A 26380-nucleotide genomic window follows, 5' to 3' on the forward strand; every position below is an offset into this window, starting at 1 on the left:
CAAACTTCCAACTAGTTTAATAATAAGCATTGGATTATGTTACTTTTATGCAGACAATTGTGTGAGGGCCCTTTATAAGACTTACTTGGCACGTGTTCAGACAATTTAAGATTTGCTTTGAACACGTAAGCTAAGCCCTCTTACAATTGTTTGTCTGCAGCCGAAAGTATTGAAGAACAACGTCGTAAAATAGTTTATATAGACTCGTGAAAGTTTTTTATTTTTATTTTTTCTTGATCAACTAAAAATATTTTCATATTTACCAAAATTTCAGGCAATCAAACACTAAAAAAAAAAAAAAAAAAAAAAAAAAAAATTAAATGTGAAAAAAAATGAAAGGTCAAAAATACTCTATAAAAGACAAGCAGCACCCATTAATCCACCACAGCTCCATCACCATCCACCGGGTTTTGATCAGTTAACATGTCCACATCGTCACAGCCAATCATTTCTCTCCTTCGCAAGCTCTGAGAAGAAGGTGCATGCATATGCCGAGTGAAGAAAAGATTCAAAGAAAAAGCCTGAAAACTTCAATCATACGAGTGAGTATATAAGAACACCACCTGTCAATGTCTTAGCTAGGCTGCGAAAAACTACCATTTTGGACACGTGTCCTACACATGATGCCTGAGACACACATGGAGATTTATGGGAACGACAGAGGAGCCTTAGCTGCTGCAGTAAAACCATGTACGTGTCGCTTTGGGGCATCGTCTCTGGTCGTGTAAAAAGACCCCCCTCTGCTTATGTGCCACAACTATGTCGCATCATTAAACCTTTTGTTTCTGCTACATTTGGAAGCACCTTCGATCGTTTTCTTCACTGTTCTTCTGCAAACACAAATATGAAGGTTCGTTCTCTCTATTATGTCAAAACTATTTCACCTTCCAAGCACTACCAAGAGTGTTCTTTCTTCTTCTCCATACCTATATTACACACATCTTCTTAATCCTTGCTCTCCTCTTCATTTCTGCATGTTATCTCAAATAAACGTATTAAATTTATTTTTTGTTTTAGCTTAACTTTTAGGATGTGGCTTAACATAGCTATGAACGTTAATTCTGTCAATTCATTTTATTTAACTTAGAGTCGCTATATGACTCTCATACAATTGGTAGTGAAATTTAGTCATCTTTTTTAATCAACAAGGACCCTAACAAATGAAAAATTAAAAATTAAGGATGATTTTTAGTGTTAAAAGGACATGTAAAAATGAAAGATATAACAATTTACAATATATCAATATATATATATATATATTGAACTATGGCTTAATTACACCTTACAAATAACCGAAACATGTAGCCAAACAAATCTCATCAATTTCTAACCTACAAAAATATGTGGTTGTGTTGTGTTAAATAACATATGATGTTTTGAAAAAATTAATGAAGGTTCATGAGACAAGATCTCATGCTCGCACATCTGGGGAGGAAGAAAAGGCGATGACAAGGAAGCAAAAGGCAGAGAGCAACGAACATGAGGCAGTGCAATCTCCTAAAAAGCCCAAGTCGACTGAAAATGACAACGTTGACCAGCCTAACGGCAAATCTTCAGCCGACATAGCTGCGGAGTTTGAAGAGTTCTCTAAAGCCATTACAGAGCACCTCTCCATCCAACAAATGCGGGAAATTTTGGAAGCTAATGGCCAAGATACCTCCGGTTCTGATTCTTCTATTCTCTCTAAATGGTTTGTTTCACTCCCCCTTCCACATACTCATCCCAAAGCATTAGCCATTTTCAATTGTTTGAGCGAGTTTTTTTTTTAATTTTTTATTTTGAAATTTCATGCACTTTGAAGAAGTTGCAGACTATTATACTGATAACTGAGATGACGTGAACGTAAAAATTATCACCATCATTTAACTTCATCCCAATTAAGTCGTATTCGTGTAACAGTCTACTAAATAGTAGGATTAAATTGAATTGTGAACAGTCAAGATCTGCTGTTTTTTGGGCCACTGGAGAAATGCCCAGTTTGCAACGGCAATTTGGAGTACACCGGAACACGCTATTCCTGCAGAGGGTTTTATAGTGAGTGGTCTTCTTGCACCTTCAGCACAAAGGACCCACCAAGGAAACAAGAACCAACGAAATTACCAGATTCTGTTCTCAACTCCCCTGTTTCAGACGTATTTTTCTCTTATATTCGAAAATTAATTAACTAAATGAATGAATTCACCATTTCTGTTTTTATATTGAGCCTCTTTTTTTTTTTTGGGGAATAGTTGATAAAGAAGTATCAGGATCCAAGCTGCCGGCCTCAAAGGACTCTAGGGACGACAGATAAACCTTTTAAAGGAATGATGATTTCTCTAATGGGCCGTCTTTCTCGGACACATGTATGTTGCACACTTCTACGTACGACAGCCAGGAATTTAGTACTAATCTAGAATACATATATATTGCTGGTTGTGTATATTGCAGGATTATTGGAGAAAAGAGATTGAAAAACATGGAGGGAAAGTTGCCAACTCTGTCACTGGTGCAACTTGTCTGGTTGCTTCTCCGGCTGAGAGAGAGCGCGGCGGCTCATCTAAACTTGTGGAAGCAATGTGAGTATAGAGATTAATTGCACCAATGCAAATTCCATGATCTTCATAAAAACAAGACAAATGGCCAATTGGGTATGAATTTCGACAAGAAATATCAATTGGGATTGCAATATTTTGCAGGGAGAGAGGCATTCGTGTAGTGAGCGAAGCTTGGTTAGTAGATAGCATTCAGAAAAAAGAAGCACAGCCCCTTGAAGCTTATGATATTGTTAGCGATCTTTCTGTAGGGGGGAAAGGAATTCCATGGGATAAACAAGATCCTAGTGACGAGGCACTTGAATCACTCTCAGCAGAAGTATATATACATAATACATTTATATGTCTTATTTTCATTAACCAGACAGAACAGGATTTTCTCTGGTCCAAATGAAATCATGCATTTAACTGTGTATATGAAGTCAAATGTTGGCACGACTTTTAGAAAATTTAAATAACATGAAATCATCTACACAGTTAGATGGTTAGATTTCCTAATTTTATAACTTCTGACTATCAATTGGTATTGCGCGTTTCATTTGAAATGAAGAGGATCCTTGTCTATAAGCGGATATACTTTTGTGCTAATAACTTGCTCTGTGGGTACAGGTAAAGCTCTTTGGCAAGAGAGGAGTGTACAAGGATACTAAATTGCAGGAGCAAGGTGGAAAGATCTTTGAAAGAGATGGGATTCTGTATAACTGTGCCTTCTCTCTTTGCGACATGGGGCGAGGACTGAATCAGTAACGTTGAATTAAACCCCTGATTATGCTGCTTTGGATTGGCCTTTTCATGACCTTTTGCACTGAATATTTTCTTTTACTTGGTGCATGCAGATATTGTGTCATGCAGCTGATCACGGTACCAGAGGGCAGCTTGCATCTGTACTATAAGAAAGGGAGAGTGGGTGATGATCCAAATGCAGAGGAGAGGCTCGAAGAGTGTGAAAACGAGGACAATGCTGTGAAAGAGTTTGTGAGGCTCTTTGAGGAAATAACTGGTAATGAACTTGAGCCCTGGGAAAGAGAGAAAAAGTTTCAGAAGAAGCCACTGAAGTTCTATCCCATAGACATGGTACAGCAAGTTGCTTCTTCCCTTAATTGTTAATTAAGCACAGATAGAGCTAATAGAATGAGGTGAATAACGGAGACAGGGTTCGAACTTAGGACTTCTGCTCTGATATAATGTTAAATTACACTTAAGCTAACAGGAATTGATGAATTTAATTATTTAGTTTATGTTCGAACACTTTGACATTGGGTAGGATGATGGAGTCGAAGTTAGGCATGGAGGTCTTGCTCTTCGGCAGTTGGGAGTTGCAGTTGCACACAGCAAACTTGAGCCTTTGGTTGCCAATTTCATGAAGGTCTTGTGCAGTCAAGAGATATACAAGTATATATAACATAATCTGCAGATTCTCCATTATCTATTCTCAATCTTTTTTTTTTTTTTGGTGTCGATTGGGGTTTGAAAATTTTCTAATTCCAACTTAGGTATGCTTTGATGGAGATGGGACATGATTCCCCTGATCTACCAATAGGGATGGTCACTACTTTTCACTTGAAAAGATGTATAAACCTCATTCTCTTCTTCTCTCATTCTATCCTCTCCACTTTATAAAATGATTGACAATTAGTATATATGTTCAGGTGAGGAGATTCTCCTACAGTTCATTGAAAAGGTGGAATCAATGAAAGAGACAGGGCAGAAGGCAGAGGCTGTTTGGTCAGATTATAGCCAAAGATGGTTTACTCTGATGCACTCCACTAGGCCTTTCATTTTCAGGGACTTCCAAGAAATTGCAGATCATGTAAGTGAGAGACATCATTATTTTCTCACGTTTTGTGTACATTAAAATCCTTGGATATCTTTTAACACTTGGCTACCAAATCTTTAGGCTGCAGCTGTACTAGAGACTGTTCGAGACATAACTGTGGCTTCACACCTTATAGGAGACATGAGTGGCACCACCAATGATGACCCTTTGTCTGATCGATACGAGAAACTGGGATGCTCGATTTCCCCGGTGGATAAAGAGTCTGATGACTACAAGATGATCCTAAACTATCTGGAGAGAACTTATGAACCTTACAAAGTTGGAGATACTGTGAGTTGTATATGCAAATTTGATTTGAATTAATCTCTCGTTACAACTAATTATCCATGGATTATGATCTGTTGGTAGAAATTCTGAACGTCTATGCTTTTCAGGAATATGATGTGACCGTTGATAACATATTTTCTGTGGAATCAAATGCACACCCTTCTTATGATGAAATAAAGAAGTTACCAAACAAAGTCCTTTTATGGTGTGGTAAGAAGCTCATTCTTGTTTCATTCTACAATATTGTCTTCTCTTGCAGGTTTTGTTAGATTTATTTAAAATAAAAAATTTTGGAGGAAAAATAAAAAAATTTAAGTGTTAAGAATAAAAGTTTCTCACATTGGCTAGATACAAAGATGTTGTTGGGTGGTCTTGGACCTATCTTAACCCCAAAAGTTAGCTCAAGAGGTGAGGCTTTCCCTAAATCTCCCCCTCACACATCGGGCCTAGGTCGGAGCAACGACAACCCGTTTCTCCCGTGGACTGTTGGGCCGAGACTTGTTGGTAAATCTGGGCTCTGATACCAGTGTTGGGTGGTCTTGGGCCTATCTCAACCCTAAAAGCTAGCTCAAGAGGTGAGGCTTTCTCTCACACTTATAAAGTGACCACCAGCCCTTTCCACAATCGATGTGGGATAACCCCAACAAATGTCAAGTTGTTTATAAGGAATCCTCTTCACTTGGCAATAAATTGGGTGATGGAGATGAGAGCTTTCTGTCTAGCTCTCCAATTTTCTTCTTTCTCCTACAATTTTTTGGTGTTTCTTGTTACTTTAGAAAGCGCTATTCTAGAGTAACATTTGAGATTCGTTGTATCGTGGGAACTACTTTGCCAAATTCCTTAAAACTTAGAAAGGAGACAAAATACGTTTTAAAGATGTCAAAGTCCTGATTTAATTTTGCCTTCATATTTTCCCTATCATTTCTATAATATTTCCAACAGGTTTTGGGGATGATTATTCCAAGTTGTATACCTATATATTTCCTTGCAGGTACATGCAGCTCAAATATATTGAGACACTTGCATAAAGGGTTCCTACCATCTATATGCCAACTCCCGGTCCCAGGTTATATGGTATATATTAGAGTGATTCAATCAAAATGCAATTGCATGCCACTTGATTTTCAGCCGCAATCTCTGTAGATATAGTTCAAAATCTTGTAAACCTTATGGTTTTTGTTAAAACAGTTTGGCAGGGCAATTGTTGGTTCTGATGCTGCAGCAGAAGCTGCGAGATATGGATTTACTGCAGTGGACAGGCCAGAAGGGTTCCTGCTCCTGGCAATTGCTTCTCTAGGAGATCAAGTTACTGAGTCAAAGTGTACACCCGAGGTTCGTAAACTTGGTTAAAAGCGTGCATCAAGTGTTGTGTGACATAGTCGTTTATAAGCTTCATCTTTGTTTTAACTCAATGAGGCAGGATACGAAGTCCTTGGAAGAAAAGAAGCTTGGGGTGAAGGGATGGGGTCGAAAGAAGACTGATGAATCAGAACACTTTGTTTGGAAAGATGGTATCAAAGTTCCTTGCGGTCGCTTGCTCCCCTCAGACCACAAAGATAGCCCTCTTGAATACAATGAGTATGCTGTTTATGATCCTAAACAGGTATTATAACCAACTAATCGCTTTGGTTTGATCGAAAACAGAATACCATTTAGCGATTTTATCCCGAAAGCTTACTCTGATAGGAGATGGTAGACTTAATCATTTAAATTTTATTCACACACTTCCTCACATTTGAGCTCAAAATCGCTCTCAACAAGTGAGTCCGTCAAGCGAAATATGGTAAATAACGGAAACAAAGTTCGAACCCACAACTTTATCTTTTGTTTCCTACCATGTTAGGAAGATGACCTGTAACTTGTGTTGGTGCAGGTGAGCATAAGGTTTTTGGTTGGGGTGAAGTATGAAGGGAAGGGAATGGTGGACACAGAGGAGTAAAGGACAGGTAAAGGGAAGCTGTTGCCTGTAAAGAGCAAAGGGTTCTGTTTAGCTCTTTTTCTCTTCTGTTGCCAACTTTTTTAAGGATGAAGCTTTTGTATGGGAAAGCTTTTGTATGAAGCTTTTTCTCTTATGCTATCTATATATATATATATATATATATACTCCCAACAGCTTGTTTTGGCTATATATGCTAATTATGAAACAAAAATTCTGGCTATATTCATGCATGGTATGTATTGTCAGCAGCATGACGAATATCATTTACTTAATTCCTAACATATTATTTTCATTTTGGCTTTTTATTTCTCATCCCTGTTAATATAATTTCGTTTTCTCATGCATAACATAGTATTTCTCGGCCCATATGGTGGGAATAGCAATTTTGATATATATAGATATGACCATTTTTAGGGGATTAGTCCTTCAAAAAGATGCAATTAGTAATTGATTAATCTTCTGAAAGTTAAAACAAATGCAGCCTCGATCTATTAATTTATTCACTGATTTCAAAAAAAAAAATTTACCTATTTTTACAACTACATAACCGAAAATGAAAAATGAAAAATGAAAAAATTTCTCGGGTACCTCCCCTTTTTACTTATCTCCCCAAGTTTTCAATTGTAATATTATATAATCAACTTCATGTGCCTTCTCTAGTTTATAATAATTAAGCTTATTAATTTTGTCCCTGTAAATTTTGTAAATTAAATTATGCCAAACCGAAAAAAAAAAATAATAATATTTAAAAAAATAATAATAATAATATTTTTTAAAAAATAATAATAATAATAATAAAAAAACATAAAAAAGTTGAAAAAGAGCTCTTCCAATGGTTCTGGGGGTGTTGCTGGGGACAAATCCATATGGTAGTTTTCAATTAACTTACTTCTTGTTCAAGTAATGTCTTTTGAATGGGGTCACAAAGTTTTCATGAATTATTATACAACTAAAGTTTGATTTTAGCTTAATTAAGTTTGATGATATTCTTGTGGAAGTGTAATGAGCATTTAATGAACAAGTGATTAGAGATTATTGGAGAACATTGAGTGTAAATCATTATATTAACTATTCATGTTTGGAAAGAAAAATGATCAAAGTCCATAGAAAATAAAAATCATATAATAACACAAGTTAATTCTTGTAATTATGGAGACACATTTGTTTACTTGTTAATTTAAACCATATTTTGGAATTTCCTTCAACTCAGTTTATAAAAATGACATGTGTCATTTGATCATGTGAGATGCACAAGTTTTTTAATAGTAGGGGCAAAATTGGAATAAATTTTACTAAAAACTCGTGTGCATTTTACATGCTATTAAAAAAAATGGGCACATGTCATTTTTATAGATTAGGTCGAAGGAAATTCATTTGGAGGAAAACTTTGTCAAACTATTATTTGATATAAAGCTATTTAAAAATAGTGATTTTTGACAAAATAGGAAAAAGATTGAAGATTAAAGTAATGTCACTCACAGGTACAAGCTCCCGGAAGGACTTATTATGTAATTTAAAAATAATTTTTTACTAAAATTCTTTCAAACTGGTAAGAATTCATCTATATGTTAATTCTTAGAAAAAATTTCTCTTAACTAACGAAAATTCAGTATATTCAACTTATATTTTTTTTTAAAAAAAAATACTATTTCAAAATTTAAAATCTCTCAATTTAGTATATTCAACTTCTATTTTTTTTTTTTTTCAACGTCAATCCTCGCATTCTTAGAGGGATATAAGAGAAACTTATAGCATTACTTCACTTATTGGTTGCCTCTTTTACTCACGTCAGGCAACCAGTAGACTGCAACTTTTACTGGTTTGAGGCATAAAAATTCCATCATAATTACCCATGCTTTTATTTTTTATTTTTAATTGGGAGCCAATTCTCATAAAAACCAATTATTTATTGGCTAATAAAACCCTATATATATACAAACCCTACATGCACTTTCTTCTCACACTTACTCCAACTACTCGATCGATCTCACAAAATGAAAATGGTTTCCACTAATCTCCTCTTAACAACCACATTCCTTGTCCTGTGCATGTGCACCCTCTCCACAGCCTCGCCAAGGTCCTGTTAACCCTAGTCAATAAATGCCCCTTCACTATCTGGCCAGCCATCCAGCCGCTCTCGGGCCACGCCGCCCTCATGCACGGCATCGGCGCCTTCACACTTGACACCCTGGCCAACGTTTCCTTCCCCGCTTTTCCTTTTCCCAACCTCAAAAACTCCTGGTATGGACAAATCTGGGCACGCACAGGCAGGGCCGGCTCAGGCCCTAGGCGAGTTAGGCCCTCGCCTAGGGCCCCCAATTTAATAAGGTCCAAAAAAAAATTTTTGAGTTAAAAAAAAATTATTTTGGACCAAAAAAAAAAAATTGAAGGCCCAAATTTTTTTTAATAGGGCCTAAAAATTTTTTTATCAAAATTTAAGGCCTCAATTTAATAAGACCTCAATTAATAAGTCTATTATAAATTTTAAAAATAATTCAAAAAATAAATTAAAAAAAGACAAAACATTAAAGCCTTTGACATCATTAAGGCCAATTCCCTAGATCTGACGCTACAGTACCCTAACGCTACAGTACCCTATACATGCCTACCTCATTCATTCATCATCATGGCCATTGGCCTCTCTCTAGAAATTTTTGTTTTTGATGAAAATATTAACGTTAGAAGAAATAAAATATTATTATTTATTTTTTATTTATTATTTAGCCATATAGGAAAAGCCAAAAGCCAAAAATATAAACTGCTGTCACCATGGGCATTTTAAATATCAGTCTCTATATTTGCCACTTTACCTCTCCTCTTTGCTTGCTCTTTTCTGAGTTTTTCTTCTCTACCTATCTCATCATTTTCTCTTCCTCTCCGACTCCGAGTGACTAAGTCTTTTGTCCTATCTTCAAGAACTGCTTCATAATTCCTTTGCCAAATCAGGTTTTATTGTTCTATTTTTGTCATTTATTTTATTATAGTCATAATTTATTTTTGATAAATCGTGTTTGTTTAATTTGTTAGTATTCTTAATTAAACATGTCTACTAGAAAATATGCATCTGGATATGAAAAACTTAAAAAAAGAAAAAGAAAAATAGATAAATTGATTGAATCTCAAAGAGGAGCTCTAAATAAATTTGTTATTAACAATAAACAAAATATTGAGGATAATTTAGGTGAAAAACTCATAAATGAACAAGAAACTCTTCAAAAAGAATTAGAAGATAATGAAAATGTTATTGATATATCTAAATCTATTGCTACAAATATTTATGACCCTGGCCAATGAAAAAATATTGATGCAAAATTAAGGGATTTGTTAGTAGAAAATGGTCCAATAAGATACAATACTATAGATTTTCCTAAAGATGAGAACTCTAGGCATTTTTCTAATACATATTATATACGAAAATTATCAAATGGGGAGCAACATAATAGAAAATGGCTAGTCTATTCAAAAGATGTAGATAGAGTATTTTGTTTTTGTTGCAAGTTGTTTAATTCAAAACCTAATAGAATGCAACTAGCTAATGAAGGGACTAATGACTGGAAAAATCTTAGTGCTAAACTAAAAAGTCATGAAACAACCAATGAACATATTACTAACATGAATGATTGGATTGATTTAGAAATGAGATTGTTAAAAAATAAACAATTGATAAAAATGTCCAAGAACAAATTAATAAAGAGAAAGATCATTGGAAAAAAGTATTATTGAGAATTATTGCTGTAGTAAAGAATCTTGGTAAGAATAATTTGGCATTTAGAGGACAAAATGAAAAAATTTACCAAGAAAATAATGGAAATTTTTTAAGTTTAATTGAAATGATTGCAGAATTTGACCCAGTAATGCAAGAGCATATTCGTCGTATTAAAGATGAGGAAATTCATAATCATTATCTTGGACATAATATACAAAATGAATTGATACATTTGTTAGCAACAGAAGTAAAAGGGAGTATTATTGAAAAAGTTAGAGAAGCAAAATATTTTTCAATTATACTTGATTGTACCCCAGATGCAAGTCATCAAGAACAAATGTCTCTCATTCTAAGATGTGTTAATATTTCAGAAAATCCAATAAAAGTAGAAGAACATTTTGTAGAATTTATAACAGTAGATGAAACTACTGGAGAAGGTCTTTTTATTGAAATGATTGGGTTAATCAAAAAATTTGAACTTAACATTAGTGATATACGAGGACAAGGCTATGATAATTGATCTAATATGAAGGGAAAAGAACGAGGGGTGCAAAAAAGACTACTAGATATAAATCCTAAAGCATTTTACACTCCTTGTGGTTGTCATAGGCTTAATCTTGTACTATGTGATATTGCTAATTCATGCCCTAAAGCTATATTTTTTTTTGGAATTGTACAATGTATATATACTTTGTTTTCGTCATCTACAAAACGATGGAAAATATTACTAGATAATGTGCCAAGTTTAACTCTTAAGCCATTATCACAAACACGTTGGGAAAGTCGGATTGAAAGTATAAAAGCAATAAAATTTCAAACTTCACAAATAAGAGAGGCTTTGCTACAATTAGCAAAAACAAATGAAGATCCTAAAACAAAAAGTGAAGCTAATTGTTTAGCAACCTATGAGATTGAAAGTTTTGAATTCTTATTGAGTATGACTATTTGGTATGATATTTTATTTGCTGTTAATACTGTTAGTAAAAATTTACAATCGAAAGACATGCATATTGATGTTGCTATAGATCAATTAGAAGGTCTTATTTCCTATTTTAAAACTTATAGAGAAACTGGATTTACATCAGCTATGATTTCTTCTAAAGAGATTGCAACCATAATGGAAATAGAACATGTTTTTCGTGAAAAACGTGTAATTCGTAGAAAGAAACAGTTTGATGAGAATGCTAATGACGAGACAACACAAACTGCTGAAGAATCTTTTAGAATTGATTACTTCTTATATATAGTAGATCAAGCTATTTCTTCAATTCAAAGTAGGTTTGAACAATTTCAAATATACAAAAATATTTTTGGTTTTTTATTTAATTTTAAGAAATTAAAATCACTAGATGATGATAGTTTGCAAAATAAATGTCTTAATCTAGAATCTTTCCTAAAACATGATCTTGATGGTTTAGATTTATTTTCAGAACTAAAAGTTTTAAAAGAAATTTTACAAATAGAAGAAAGTGCTCCAATTGACATATTAAATTATAGGGGAAACTTCACTAAGGCCCCCCAAACTTCCACCCGTTTTGAAATACCCCCCCTGAACTTCAAAATCTCTCAATTTAGTCCCCTGAACTTTCAATTGCTATCAATTTGGACCCTTGTAACATTAAACTACGTCGTTTTGGATGTTTTATACCCATTTTACCCTTCCCCAAAACTACGTCGTTTTGTGTCCTAAAATTACAACACCTACCCAACCCAAAACGACGTCGTTTTATGCATTAATTTTTTTTATTTTTTATTTTTTAAAAAAGAAAAGCAAAATAAATAAATTTAAAAAAAAAAAAAAAGAAAAAGAAATCGGGGGTGGCTGAAGCCACCCCCTTGGCCAAAATGGGGTGGCCGGACCACCCCATTTTTGGCCAAGGGGGTGGCTGGAGCCACCCCCTGGCCGATCTGGGGGTGGTTCGACCACCCCCATGGCCAAGGGGGTGGTTCGGCCACCCCCGTGGCCCAAAAAAAAAAAAAAGAAAAGGGGATTGGAGTGCTTTGGGGGTGGCCGGACCACCCCCAAGGGGCTGGGGTGGTTTCGGCCACCCCATACCGGCCGTATGGGGTGGCCGAAACCACCCCCAACCCCTTGGGGGTGGTCCGGCCACCCCCACGATCCCCCCCCCCCCCCCCACCCCGCGTTTTTTTTTCGGCCTTTTGGGGGTGGCCGGACCACCCCCATGGCCAAAAGGGTGGTCCGGCCACCCCCAGACCAGCCAGGGGTGGCTGAGCGACCCCCTTGGCCAAAAATGGGGTGGTCCGGCCACCCCATTTTGGCCAAGGGGGTGGCTTCAGCCACCCCCGATTTCTTTTTCTTTTTTTTTTTCTTTTTTTTTTTAATTATTTTTTTTAAAATTATTTTATTTATTATTATTTTTTTAATATTAATGACCAAAACGACGTCGTTTTGGGTTGGGTGGTGATGTAGTTCTGAAGCTCAAAACGGTGTAGTTTTGGAGTAAAAACGACGTAGTTTTCTTTAAGTCCAAAACGGCGTAGTTTTAGTCGAGGGTAAAATGGGTATAAAAAGTTAAAAGGGTCCAAATTGATAGCAATTGAAAGTTCAGGGGACTAAATTGAGAGATTTTGAAGTTCAGGGGGGGTATTTCAAAACGGGTGGAAGTTTGGGGGTCCTAAGTGAAGTTTCCCCTAAATTATATAAAAAGACTTGATTCTTTTCCAAATGCATGTATCGCTTATAGAATTTTATTGACAATACCTGTTACAGTTGCTTCTGCAGAAAGAAGTTTTTCAAAATTAAAATTGATAAAATCCTACCTAAGATCAACAATGTCACAAGAGAGATTAAATGGCTTAGCCATATTATCAATTGAAAAAAAGATATTAGAAAATCTTGAATATAAAAATTTAATCAGAAATTTTGCATCTCAAAAAGCGAGTAGAATAATTTTTAAATAAATATATATGTGTGTGTGTGTGTGTGTGTGTTACTATTAAAAAAAAAAAAAAAAAAAATTTAGGCCCAATTTCAAAGTTTTGCCTAATGCCCCAAAATATGTTGAGCCGGCCCTGCACACAGGGTGCACTAGCATCACTATCAATGGAACCGAATACTTATCTTGCGCCATCGGCGACTGTGGCCTCCAGCCCGACTGCAGCCGCGAAAATATTATCTCCACCCCTGCCACGCTGGCTCAGCTCCAAGGTTTCGGTAAACCGTCCCCCTCCTTCTACGATGTCAACCTAGTCCATGGTTTTAACTTGCCCATCACCTTGACCGCTCACGGGGGCAAAGGTATCAAACACTTCTCTTGCCCCACAGCTGACTGTACCGCCGATCTGCTCCAAACGTGTCCCGAAAAGTTCAAGCGCGGGGCACCAGGTGAAAATTCCTGGCCGGTCGTGGCATACTATAATCTTACAATTGGTCGGGTACCGCACCATCGTGGTGTGAAGCTAGTGCCTTCGTGGAACTCAAAGTTCTTCGAGAGCGCGTGCCCTAACGCGCTTACGAATGATACGCAAGAATATAAGCCATCTACTCTACACAGCTGCGAATGGCTACGTGAGCTGAAGATCATCTTTTGCAACTAGAGACCAAGGTATTTCATGCATGCATGCATGTCTTTAATTAAGGTTTCGTTTGAAACTGGAAAAATAAAGTTTGTTTGTTTTGTCTTAATTAATTATATATGTTGTCTGTGGCGTATCACGTATGTAGCGCCGTAAAGATTGGAGTGTGAACGTAATATTTTGATTTTGGGGTTAATTTGTTTAGTGGATGTATGCATGAACTATAACCTCTTGACACTTTTTTCTCCTAAATCATTAACTGTGATACCTAACTGTTAGGTGTGACTTGCCACCCATCACACGTGGGCCCCACTAGTTCTCTACTCATTTTGGGTTTAGGAGACTTTTGTCCAAGTTTGTTTTGGAGTCATTCTCCTATGTGTAATTGGACTCCTTGTTTGACTTATAGTAGAAGTCCTAGACCAACATGTCAAATGAGAGTTAAGCTTCTATATAAGGAATAAAGCACAAGGTGAATTCGTGTGTGTCAAAAACGTGAAGCACCGAAGGGAGGAGAAAAAGAGAGAATTTAAGAGGAGGTACAAGGGCAGCAACGGTGTTTTCTTCTTGGTGGTTTTTGGGGAAGCCAAAATCAAGTGATTAGAAGAAAAAGGGTATTGCAGAGTGAGAGAAGAAAATAGAGATCAGCCGCCATCCGTTCCAGCAAAAGAAGAGTTTGTACATCTGTCTTTTGTATTCTATTTTGGGAATAATCTTTCTTGTGTGATAGTGAGATTTGGGTGTATTGGGGCTTTGGAATCAGAGTGATTTTCTCTCTACTATTTTTGTACTCCATCTTTTGATAGTGGATTTTCTCCGGATCGTCTCCGCCAGTGGATGTAGGCTTGTTAAGCCGAACCACTTAAATCTTTGTGTCGTGTGTGATTGCTTATCTTTGTTATTCCGCATTCTTCTTATTTTTCGCATCTCACGGGTCTTGGGAAATATGATTAATTTCCTAACAACTGGTATCAAAGTTGTTGGTTCAAGTGGGAGCGATGGCAGGTGAAGAAGGAAAGATGGGAATCGAGAAGTTCGACGGCAAAGATTTTGGGTTTTGGAAGGTACAGATTGAAGATATTCTTTATGGGAAGGATCTTCATCAACCTCTTTTGGAAGAACAACCTGACGACATGAATGATAGCGAGTGGGCTCTGCTTGATCGTAAAGCCCTAGCAGTTATCAGGTTATCACTGTCAAAATCAGTTGCACACAACGTTGTAAAGGAGAAGACCGCAGCAGGTCTAATGGCGGCTTTGTCAAGCATGTATGAGAAGCCGTCGGCTAACAACAAGGTGCATCTGATGAAGAAATTGTTCAACCTAAAGATGGCGGAAGGGGCTTCGGTGGCACATCATCTCAATGAGTTCAACACCATCACAAATCAATTATCCTCAGTGGAAATTAATTTTGATGATGAGGTTCGCGCGTTGATTGTCTTGGCATCTTTGCCAAATAGCTGGGAAGCAGTGAGGATGGCTGTGAGTAACTCTGTAGGAAAGAGTAAACTGAGCTATGAAGACGTCAGGGATTTGATTCTCAGTGAAGAGGTTCGCAGAAAAGATGCGGGTGAAGCCACTTGTTCTGGTGCTGCTTTAAACCTCGAGACTCGGGGCAGAGGACAAGATAGAAACTCTGGTCAAGGCAGATCAAAGTCCAGAAAAGGGAGAAGCAAATTCAGATTCGGCCGACAACCTGAGTGTTGGAACTGTGGCAAGACTGGCCACTACAAGAAGAATTGCAGGGAACTGCGGAAGGAGACTAAGAATGATTATGCAAACGTAGTGACAGAAGAAGTATATGATGCCCTACTTCTATCTGTTGACAGTCCCCTTGATTCTTGGGTCTTAGACTCAGGAGTATCTTTTCATACGACAGCGATCCGTGAAATTCTTGAGAACTATGTTGGTGGAGATTTTGGGAAGGTGTATTTGGCTGACGGAACAGCGCTGGATGTTGTGGGCTTAGGCGATGTTCGCATTAGAGTTCACAGTGACTCGGTATGGAAGCTACAGAAGGTCAGGCATGTTCCGGAGCTGAAGAAGAATCTGATTTCAGTGGGACAACTTGATGAGGAAGGGTATTCAATTCATTTCCACGGTGGAAAGTGGAAGGTCAGCAAGGGAGCTAGGATTTTGGCTCGTGGTCATAAGACGGGTACTCTCTATATAACGACAAACAGCAAGGATACAGTTGCTGTTGCAGATACGGATGCTGACTCAAAACTATGGCACCTAAGGCTTAGGCACATGAGCGAGAAAGAGATGAAGGTACTTTTGTTAAAAGGGAAACTACCGAGGTTAAAGTCAGTTGAGTCTGATTTGTGTGAAGACTGCATCCTAGGGAAGCAGAAGAAGGTGAGTTTCACGGAAGTTGGCAAAGCACCTAAGCTTGGAAAACTGGAGCTGGTACACACGGATTTGTGGGGTCCTGCACCAGTGCCATCACTTGGAGGCTCGCGGTATTACATCACATTTATTGATGACTCAAGCAGGAAGATATGGGTTTATTTCTTGAAAAGTAAATCTGATGTATTTGAGACTTTTAAAAAATGGAAGGCCATGGTTGAGATTGAAACGGGCTTGAAGCTCAAGCGTTTGAGATCAGACAATGGAGGAGAATACGAAGACAGGGGGTTTAAACAGTTTTGCACAGTGAATGGGATTAGAATGGAGAAAACTATCCCAAGATTGCCGCAGCAGAATGGCGTGGCTAAGTGCATGAACAAAACTCTCAATGAGCGTGCTAGGAGTATGAGGTTGCATGTTGGGTTACCAAAGACTTTTTGGGCTGATGCAGTGAGCACTGCTGCATATCTGATGAATAGGGGGTCTTCTGTTCCCCTGAGCCATAGACTACCGGAAGAAGTCTGGAGTGGAAAAGAGGTAAATTTTTCACATTTGAAAGTTTTTGGTTGTGCTTCGTATGTCCATGTTGAGTTTGATGCTATGAGTAAACTAGATGGTAAATCTAGTAAGTGTTTCTTCATTGGATATGGAGATGAGGCCTTCGGTTATCGATTTTGGAATGATCAAAATCGGAAGATCATTAGAAGTCGGAATGTGACTTTTAATGAGTGTGCTATGTACAAGGATGGGTCAAGTTTAGAACCTGAAGTTACAGAGCAGGAACCGAAGAAGTCTGGGTTTGTTAACTTAGATGAGCTTTCTGAAAGTACAGTTCAGAAAGAGAAACAATTCGTGGAGGTGGAGTTTGATGAACAGTGTTCACTCACGGATGAATGTGATGACAGAGAATCTTCAAGAAACTTACAGCACCGGGAAGAGTCTTATTCTTTAGCAAGAGGCAAAGAGAAACAGGATCGAAAAGCAACAAAGAGGTATGGCTTTGAAGATATGGTTTCTTTTGCTCTAACGGCTTGTAGTGGAGATCCATCGTCTACTCAGAATAGTACACTGAAAGAGGTGGAGTTACTACGGAGAGGTAAAACTTGGGAATCTGGAGAATTACCCAAAGGAAAGAAGGCTAAAGGGTGCAGATGGGTCTACAGGAAGAAAGAGTCATCGGATAAAGCTGTATAGTCGACGGGACAAATAGGGAGGCATGGTGTTATGTCTAAATCAAGTCCTACGCTCAAGTTCAAGAGGCGCTTGGACTTGAGGGACACTTGTAGAGTGTGATTGCCCCTGGAGGCTGAGGCGGAGACATCTGGAGGAGACACCTTTTGGTAGACTTGATGGGATTCAAGTCAAGGTGGAGATTGTTAGGTGTGACTTGTCACCCATCACACATGGGCCCCACTAGTTCTCTACTCCTTTTGGGTTTAGGAGACTTTTGTCCAAGTTTGTTTTGGAGTCATTCTCCTATGTGTAATTGGACTCCTTGTTTGACTTATAGTAGAAGTCCTAGACCAACATGTCAAATGAGAGTTAAGCTTCTATATAAGGAACAAAGCACAAGGTGAATTCGTGTGTGCCAAAAACGTGAAGCATCGAAGGGAGGAGAAAAAGAGAGAATTTAAGAGGAGGTACAAGGGCAGCAACGGTGTTTTCTTCTTGGTGGTTTTTGGGGAAGCCAAAATCAAGTGATTAGAAGAAAAAAGGGTATTGCAGAGTGAGAGAAGAAAATAGAGATCAGCCGCCATCCGTTCCAGCAAAATAAGAGTTTGTACATCTGTCTTTTGTATTCTATTTTGGGAATAATCTTTCTTGTGTGATAGTGAGATTTGGGTGTATTGGGGCTTTGGAATCAGAGTGATTTTCTCTCTACTATTTTTGTACTCCATCTTTTGATAGTAGATTTTCTCCGGGTCATCTCCGCCAGTGGATGTAGGCTTGTTAAGCCGAACCACTTAAATCTTTGTGTCATGTGTGATTGCTTATCTTTGTTATTCCGCATTCTTCTTATTTTTCGCATCTCACGGGTCTTGAAAAATAGGATTAATTTCCTAACACTAACCCCATCAAACTACTATCTTAGAACAAAAAGCTCCCTTCCGTCAGTAAAAGTGGTTAAAATTGATGGTCAACGGTCATGTGCAAGTCATGTGTCATTTTAAAAAAAAAAAATTCTTCCACTTTAGTCATGTTCTATTGATCAAATAAATCAAAATTAATACCAATTAATTGTCTATAAGATATTCCTCAGCAGCATAATCTCTTATGTCTCATTTATTTAATCAATAGAACAAACAACTAATACAATGGCATAAATACTGAAACATCTAAATTCAAACAACACTCTTGAGAAAATTCACTCCAATAATTTTAATTTTATTAATCAACTTGAGGGATCACTTGATTATTCTGAAAAACAAAAAATTTAATTTTATTAATCAACTCCATGCATGTGCATTCTCTAGTTTCTAATAAGCTCATTTGGTCTCTATTCGTAAAATTTAGGGTGCATTTTGGATTGCGATTTCGCAAGAGTAATTTGCGTTTTTAAAAGATATTGCAAAACGTAAGACATTTGGCATTGCAATTTAAAAACGCTTAATTTAAAATATTAAATTAAAAAACAATCTGCGATTTCTATAAACATGTTAAGGGTGCTTATTTGAAAAGGCGGGAAGTTAAACAAAAATTATGATTGTACATAACATATATATATATATATATATATATATATATATATATATATATATATATATATATATATATATATACTTTTTAATATGTTTTACTAAACGTCTTTACGATTTTAAAAAGTAGCAATTTTTAATACATAATTTTTTTAAATCACACTTATTGAAAACCGCAATCTCAAACGGACCCTTACGAACATAAATTTTCTAAATCAAATTATGCCAAACCAATTTTTTTTTTTTTTTAAAAAAAAAAAAAAATGAGAAAGTTGAAAAAGAGCTCTTCAGAACCAATGGTACTTGTGGGGGCGGCGGTTGGCCGGGGACACGTTCATTAAGAGATATGGTAGTTTTCAATTAACTTAATTACTTCTTCTTTAAGTAATATCTTTTGATTAGGGTCACAAAGTTTTGCATGAATTATATTATACAACTAAAATTTGATTTTTAGCTCTTAAGTAAGTCTGATGATATACTTGTAGAAGTGTAATGAGCATTTAATGAACAAGTGAAGTGATGAGAGATCATTGGAGAACATTGAGTGCAAATCATCATACTATTCATGCTTGGAAACAAAAAAAAATCATATAATTAATAACACAAGAAATTAAATTCTTATAAATTATGGAACGACATTAATTTGTATACTTTAGGTTAATTTAAACCATATTTGATTGTAGATGGGAAAAAATACATCGATTGAATTATAGTCAAAATTCTATACACTAATATTTTCATAATTAAACTATTATTTGATATAAAGCTATTTAAAAATAGTGACTTTTGATAAAATAGAAAAAATATTGAATTAAATTATTCTTGACTACAGTAGTGTCACTCACAGGTACAAGCTCCCGGAAGGACTTATCACAATCCCTAAACTATAGTTTTATTTAAAAAGGGAATACTACATAAAATATTGGCCAAAGGGGTGACTCGATCAATTGATCAATTGTATATTTTACCCTTTTACCTTTATATACAATCCTCCAAAAATTGATTGATGTGGCGTGATCTTTCATAACATTAAATACGTACATGAAAATAGATTTTTTGGTTTGGGAAACCACACTACATCAACTTTTGAAAAATGAAAGGGGGATAAAAGTCTAGGGTGGCGTGGAATATAGAATTTCTCATCTCCATCACTCAAAATATATATATATATATATATATATATATATATATATATATTTGTTTTTTTTATTTCTTGTCTTATTTTGGATTTAACCTTCAGTTTACCTGGCCTTAGAGGCAGCTTTGAGAGTTTAAGTGGTTAAAAGTCCCTTACAAGTTACAATTAATTAAGTTGCAAATGACTCCTTTTTCGTCCAAAAAATATAATACAAACAAAGTCTAACTTGCTACAGTTAATACTTTTACCTTATGAGAGGATTTGAATGTCACTTTTTGAATATTAAACCACGAATTAAACCCAAAGAATGATATATATATATATATATATGTCATGGAGAAAATTAAGTAATGTATATTTCCTTATTATTTATTTATAGTTGCCTTCCCGGCCTGCTCCCATATATAAGGTACTGGATCAAAAGCGGCAAAAATAAAATAAAAAAATTGAAAAAAAAAAAATTAAAAATTAAAAATTAAAAATTAAAAGCATGCTGGCCGAATTGACCTTAAATTAACTAGTCAACGTTGCAGTATCAGCTGGGTCCTTGAGGCCTATAAAACCCCATGCAAACCCCACACTTTACTCACTCGCACACTCCAACTCTCACAAAAATGGTTTCCACTCTCTTTTTCACCACCACATTCCTTGTCCTGTGCACCCTCTCCACAGCTACACAGCCAGGGCTCATGCTAACCCTGGTCAACAAATGCCCCTTCACTGTCTGGCCAGCCATCCACCTGGACCCGGGCCACGCCACCCCTCAAGGGCATCGGCTCCGTGCTCAACACCAAGACTAGTGTTTCTGTCCCTAGCCTGCCCCAACCATCCACTGGTCAGGCCGGATCTGGGCACGCACCGGATGCACTAGTGCTCACAAGCGGTTCTCTTGCACCACAGGCGACTGCGGGCCGGGGGCCGGTTTGATTGCGGCAGCAAAGCCACCTTCACTCCTGTCACGCTGACTCAGCTCACTATTCATAAACATGACTTCTCCGGCCCCAACAACGTCTCCTCCTATGGCGTCAACCTACTCCACGGCTTTAACGTGCCTACGATTGTTATCCCGCTCAGGGGCAAGGGGAAGTGCCCCACGGTTGAATATATCTTATAGAGTGCAATTTCAAATGTCATAAAAAGCTAAATTAATTACTTGGAAGTTTTTTAAATGCACTTGAAAGTCAAAGGAAATTAAAGATATAAATCAGGGATAATAAAATGATGCCAAAAAAAAAAAAAAAAAGCATGAGAACATTAGGCACTTTTATTGAGGAATAGATATTTGAGTAAAAATAATAATTAAATTTTTTCTAGGCATTTTTGAAGTATTAGTCAAACACACACACAAAACCAAAAACAAACAAAAAAATCACCGTGAAAACAAATGTAGCCTTAATTTAATAATTTATTGGATGGATTTCGAAAACATTATTAATAAACTCCATCTGCCTTCTGTACGTAGTTTCTAGTAATTGGGCTCAAACTAGTAAACGCTGCAGTTTAATGGTTGCCTATACGTGCGTGCGTATAACAGCCAATTAACCAATCAGCGAGATCCAAATCAAAGAATTCACGCGTCACTTCCAATCACAGATCACCATGTGGAACAAATTAAAAAAATAATAAAAAGAAACTCAGTGTTCAGATCCTCGATCTCATTAAAGCAAAAGCTGTTTCAAATTCCCTTTTTCATAAAATAACTCTTTCTTTAAACAACGAAAATTGCAGTGCATACAACATACAATTTATAGAAAACATAATCGACTAGAAATCTACCCCTTAAAAATCTCATTTTTACAACACAACCTAGGCTTGGTCGACGGAGCTTCGACCGAGAATTGACTAGGCTTTCGGGAAGTTTCTGTCTAACATCTCGATCGATCGAGCATCGACCAAGGCTTTTGGGAACTTTTTGTCCCTAGTTAGGTTGATTGATCATAATTCTTGGTCGACTAAGAGTCTATTTAGGATTGCGCGTGAGAAATAGAGCTTTTAAGTCAAAAAGAGTTTTTGAGTAAAAGCTTTATTTTTAAGCTTATGTCAAAAGTATTTTTTTGGCCATTTTTAGGTTTCTTGAACCCTTAAAAGCACTTTTAATCTTTTACCAAACTAGCACTTTTTTCTTCAAACGGGCTTTTTGAGTGTTAAAAGCACTTTTAAACCCTTAAAACACAATCACAAACAAGCACTAAAGAGGTTGTAGCAACGTTTCTAACATATGAAAACACTCCAAAACTACACCTTTTCACCACTTTTCACTCCGACTAGTACTCAAACATCATCTACGCACTACAAAAAAATAGGGGTTTAATAATGTTTGTGATTGTGACACTTGGGGAAAATGTCACTAAAATGTGTCTTTTCAATGTTCAAATGATATTATTTACGCATTAGAATATGTCGGTTGAATAATGATATTGTTCAAACGACACTATTCACATGCCAGAATGTGTCATTTGAACAATATTACTGTTTAAATGACATATCAAATTTGTGAAAATTTGGCACTCGAAATTACCCTTATAAGCGAGACATCTCCCAATATTGAAAATTAAAATCAAAAAATTTGATTAAGAAAAATTAATTTTTTTTTTTTAAAAAAAAACAAATAAATATAGGGGGTGGTTGCTGGTTTGGCAGCCACCCCAGAGGTGGCCGCACGCCACCCTCAAAGAGATATGAAAGATGACGTTTGAGCAATGCAAGTCACCATTTGGAAGGTAACGTGCGACCAAAACCGACTTTTAAATAGTGTTGATGAACAATAAACAACACTATTTAAAATTTGTCAACCCCATGTTTTGTGTCCTTTAGCAACGGTTGCCATTCAAACATCACTAAATGAATAGTGACTTTTTTTAGCTTAAATTGTCATCTCTCATGGGTTACTAATTGTACGTTTTTTTGTAGTGACTTATATGGTACGAGAACAACTGTTAAAATTGTCCAAACTTTAAATCTTTTTAACAAAACCATAGTTTTTATAAAACCCTCTTTTTCAAATATTTTTCATTCTAACAAATTTTTTTTTAGCACAAAAACGCATTTAAGAACCATTTTCCAACACCATGCAAGCCCTCAACTTACACTTTATCAAGTTATCACCAAAACTAGTTTCATCAGTCTCCCCTCATAACTTTTATTAAAAAAAAAAAAAAATCACTACCATTACTATTACAATATTGTCTGTATTGCTCTTAGCATAACTATATTATCAACAATATTTTTAGATTATAACCAAAGACGGATTTAGTGGGATCTGCAGTGGCTCTGGAACCATCCCAAATTACAAGAAAAAAAAAATTAAAGCAAAAAATAAATAAATAAAGTAAAAAAATAATAATTTAAGGTATTTTTTTTTCAATTGATCCCTCTCTAAAAATTTTTTAGCCCTGTGTCCCCCAAATTCAAAGGTGGCTTCGTCGTGATTATAACAACACTACAATCACTAGTTTATGGACAAAGCGAAAGTTTGTACCTACCAAAATTTTATTTGCGAGCACCTCCTTCCTTCTTGCATTAGAACCTCACTCTCAAGCTAAAGCCTCAGAGCTTCGCTACCTCACAATCTTACGTTGAAAAACGAAAAAGGAATAGGAATGTAAACTTTTCTCACGCTCATATATAGCCTTTAAATAGATTTGTTTAATTAAGTTGGTGTCACTATATATGGCTCGGTTGATCCAAAGATTTCGTTTTAGCCACCACTTTTCTAGCATGTGTTCGTATGGCTGAAAAGGTGGTTACGTTAGTATTCATTGGCTAAGGCGGTTAGTAAAATTTACTAACCGCCACCGCTAACCGCTTTTTAAAATAAAAAAATTAAATATTAAAAAAAATAAAACGATATCGTTTCTATGGTAATACGATAATATCATACTCATACGACATCGTTTCTAGATTCTTATACATTTTTATATATATTTCAAATTGTAAACATAAAAACGACATCGTTTCATAGCAATTAATGGTTAGCGGTTTTGAAAAAACCTAAAATCTAAAACCGTAATTGCCCACCTTTTCACCCCCTAGGTTTTCGATTGATTCAGTCTTGGTCAACCGACACGTCATGAGTCACATTAAATACAAGTCAATCAAAGTTGAGACCGAGTCAATGTTCTTAATGAATTTTACTTGGAAAATTAAACTCGAGGATTCTATGAATTTATCCTTGGGCCTATGATATTTGATGTCTTTATGGCATAATTGAAGATACCGTGTGTGTGGGGGAAGGTCCATGGGTTTGAAAATAGCATATTTGCATAATACATAATAAGCATTGTCCAGATAAGTAATAAAATTACATTAATAAATTCTAGGAACATGACCATAGATTCATAAATCTGGTCAAATCATTCTATTGGAGGACAAGGGGGTCAAATTTGTTGATTATATATACTACTTATTTAAACCTAATATGCGCTTTTGCATCATTACAAATAGAAAGAGGTCCAATGTGACCCAAGGGTCTTCAATTCCCAGGCAAAAATATTAATTGCATCCATTACAAAATTGGAGGCAGATTTTAAAATGCCTTTCCACAAAGAAGAGGCCCATGGGGAAGCAATCATTTCTACCTTGATGTGGCATGGTTTTTCCATAGCTTTCCAATTTGGTTCACACTATCATATGAGGCTGATTTTTTAATTTTTTTTTTTTTTTTTAAGAATATATATATATAACTTCACTTACCTCTCCAAGTCTCGTGTTTATTGCAATGTTAACTTTGAATTATCTATAAAATAAAATAAACCTTAAATTAGCATAAGTTATGTTTCAAACTCTTTTAACTCTGCCCATACTATTAGGGGGTTAAATGTATTTTTATACAATATGTAGATTTTTTTTTTTTTTTCCTCTGATATGTGGTGTTGGTTGGAGGGATCCAAAAGGAATATTCACTCAAATAGGCCACAACTAAGCCTCCTCCTCCTCAAATATTATGACAGAAAGGGGAAGACAAAAAAAATTGACAATTGAATTTGGCTAAGAGACCTCAAAAAAAATAAAAAATAAAAAATAAAAAAATCTGCTCCCTCCTCCTCTTTCCCTCCCCCTTTACTCCCCGCTCCTATCCTCCCCCTCCGCTTCTGGTTTTTTTCTTTTTTCTTTCTGTTTTTAGGTGTTCTCCGACCAGATAGGGAACTTCAGCCTCTTCTGCTATGCATCCATCCGCCTTCTACCGTGCTGTAACACTCATCTCCCCCTTGAGATAGGCGGGTTTTAGATCTAGGTCTTCAAACTTAGATCTACTCTCCTCAACCAGTTTTCACTCTGCCACGCGCCAATGCTGGCCAGCGCGCATCGTCTCTTTTGCCCTGGCCGCTGCTGCTGCTTGCTGTTTGTTTGTTTGTGTTTTTGTTTTTGAATAAGAGTTTTCTTCTTTCTAGATCTACTCTCATAAGCGATCTATGGGGGTGAAGGTTTAATCTCCTGACCGTTGGGTCGAAGAGGATTAGATCGGTGTGAAAGATTTTCTCTCACGACTGGAAAATAAAGGTCGAAAAATATAGCTACCTATGTCTTAAATCTAGTCTACCCAAGAGTAGATGTGTACATTAACCACAATTGTACATAGGTTAGCAAAAAAGTTGAGGCCACAATTGCGATTTCATATGCTTGTGGATCTTACTATCAATGAAATTGCAAATATTCCCAAAGAGACCTAGAAAAATGTGTTAGATTCCTGTGTGTGTTCAGGAACAAATACTCAATACCTAAAAGAGCAAAATGATTTGCATTTTAATATTGTGGGTGTTACTTAAAATATATATATATATATATTGTTGGTGTTTATTTTAATCAAATACTTTGGAAGCAGTGAAATTACCAGACGCTCCCTCATAACCTTTTTGTTTATTAAGCAAGAAATGGCAGAAGTTATTAATTAACTTCTTTTGCAAGAGCCTAGAAACTTAAAAGGACAATTTTGACGGCCGAAAAGCTCTAACAAAAGAGAGTTGAATTAGGTTGAGACCACGCCTAATGAAATGGAAGTCATTAGTTTGAATTCTCTTCTGTCTTCTTGTGCGAACATGTCAAAAAAAAAATAATAATAATAATAAAATAAATAAATAAATAAATAAAAGAAGAGTTGATTTGTCCTACCAATAAGACGTGCAAACTTAGGGAAATAATTGCATATTAACGTGTCTGACGGGTAGCGCGTGGAGTGGACTCCTAAAAGTCAAGCAAGCAAATGCAAAGAAAGGTGGATCAGGAGTTTATTATCTTGCCAGGTGTATTGAATGAAGCTTGACCATTAGAACCAATTTGATCACGCTGGAATAAGTGGTGCTATTGATTGATGTTGATGTTACCGTAAGGTCTAACACGTTTTCCATAACAGCCAAAAACTTCACAGAACATTTTATAGAGAAA

General features: G+C 36.2%; 2 protein-coding genes across 3 annotated transcripts; both read left to right on the forward strand.

Annotated features, from left to right (window-relative positions):
• Nucleotides 1-769: 769 nt before the first annotated feature.
• LOC132164644 (poly ADP-ribose polymerase 3) lies at nucleotides 770-6807 on the forward strand. 2 transcript variants are annotated; one of them, XM_059575186.2, is made up of 17 exons: nucleotides 770-850; nucleotides 1395-1690; nucleotides 1937-2132; nucleotides 2229-2342; nucleotides 2428-2555; nucleotides 2676-2850; nucleotides 3141-3274; nucleotides 3368-3605; nucleotides 3796-3923; nucleotides 4025-4101; nucleotides 4181-4341; nucleotides 4429-4638; nucleotides 4743-4845; nucleotides 5627-5709; nucleotides 5824-5967; nucleotides 6056-6238; nucleotides 6509-6807. In XM_059575186.2, the coding sequence occupies exons 1-17, from the start codon at nucleotides 845-847 to the stop codon at nucleotides 6572-6574; spliced, it is 2442 nt and encodes an 813-aa protein (XP_059431169.2). In that variant the 5' UTR covers nucleotides 770-844; the 3' UTR covers nucleotides 6575-6807. The 2 variants fall into 2 exon arrangements, with proteins under 2 accessions (XP_059431169.2, XP_088375407.1); XM_088519281.1 differs by lacking the exon at nucleotides 770-850 and having other exon boundaries at nucleotides 1389-1690.
• A 3124-nt stretch (nucleotides 6808-9931) lies between these two features.
• On the forward strand, nucleotides 9932-13202 carry LOC148584009 (uncharacterized). The gene is given in 5 exon segments (XM_088518707.1): nucleotides 9932-10217; nucleotides 10220-10786; nucleotides 10994-11161; nucleotides 11384-11765; nucleotides 12932-13202. Coding segments are annotated over 5 exon segments (1509 nt in total). The 5' UTR covers nucleotides 9932-10096.
• Nucleotides 13203-26380: the final 13178 nt, after the last annotated feature.

The sequence above is a fragment of the Corylus avellana genome, chromosome 8 (assembly GCF_965113065.1).
Source record: "Corylus avellana chromosome 8, dhCorAvel1.hap1.2, whole genome shotgun sequence".
NCBI lineage: Eukaryota > Viridiplantae > Streptophyta > Magnoliopsida > Fagales > Betulaceae > Corylus > Corylus avellana.

What these genes read in the sequence shown, in the direction of transcription:
- LOC132164644 (XM_059575186.2), top strand. An exon ending in TCTTCTATTCTCTCTAAATG is followed by an intron (nt 1,691 to 1,936) that starts GTTTGTTTCACT and finishes AATTGTGAACAG; the next exon opens with TCAAGATCTGCTGTTTTTTG. An exon ending in GCCGTCTTTCTCGGACACAT is followed by an intron (nt 2,343 to 2,427) that starts GTATGTTGCACA and finishes TGTATATTGCAG; the next exon opens with GATTATTGGAGAAAAGAGAT.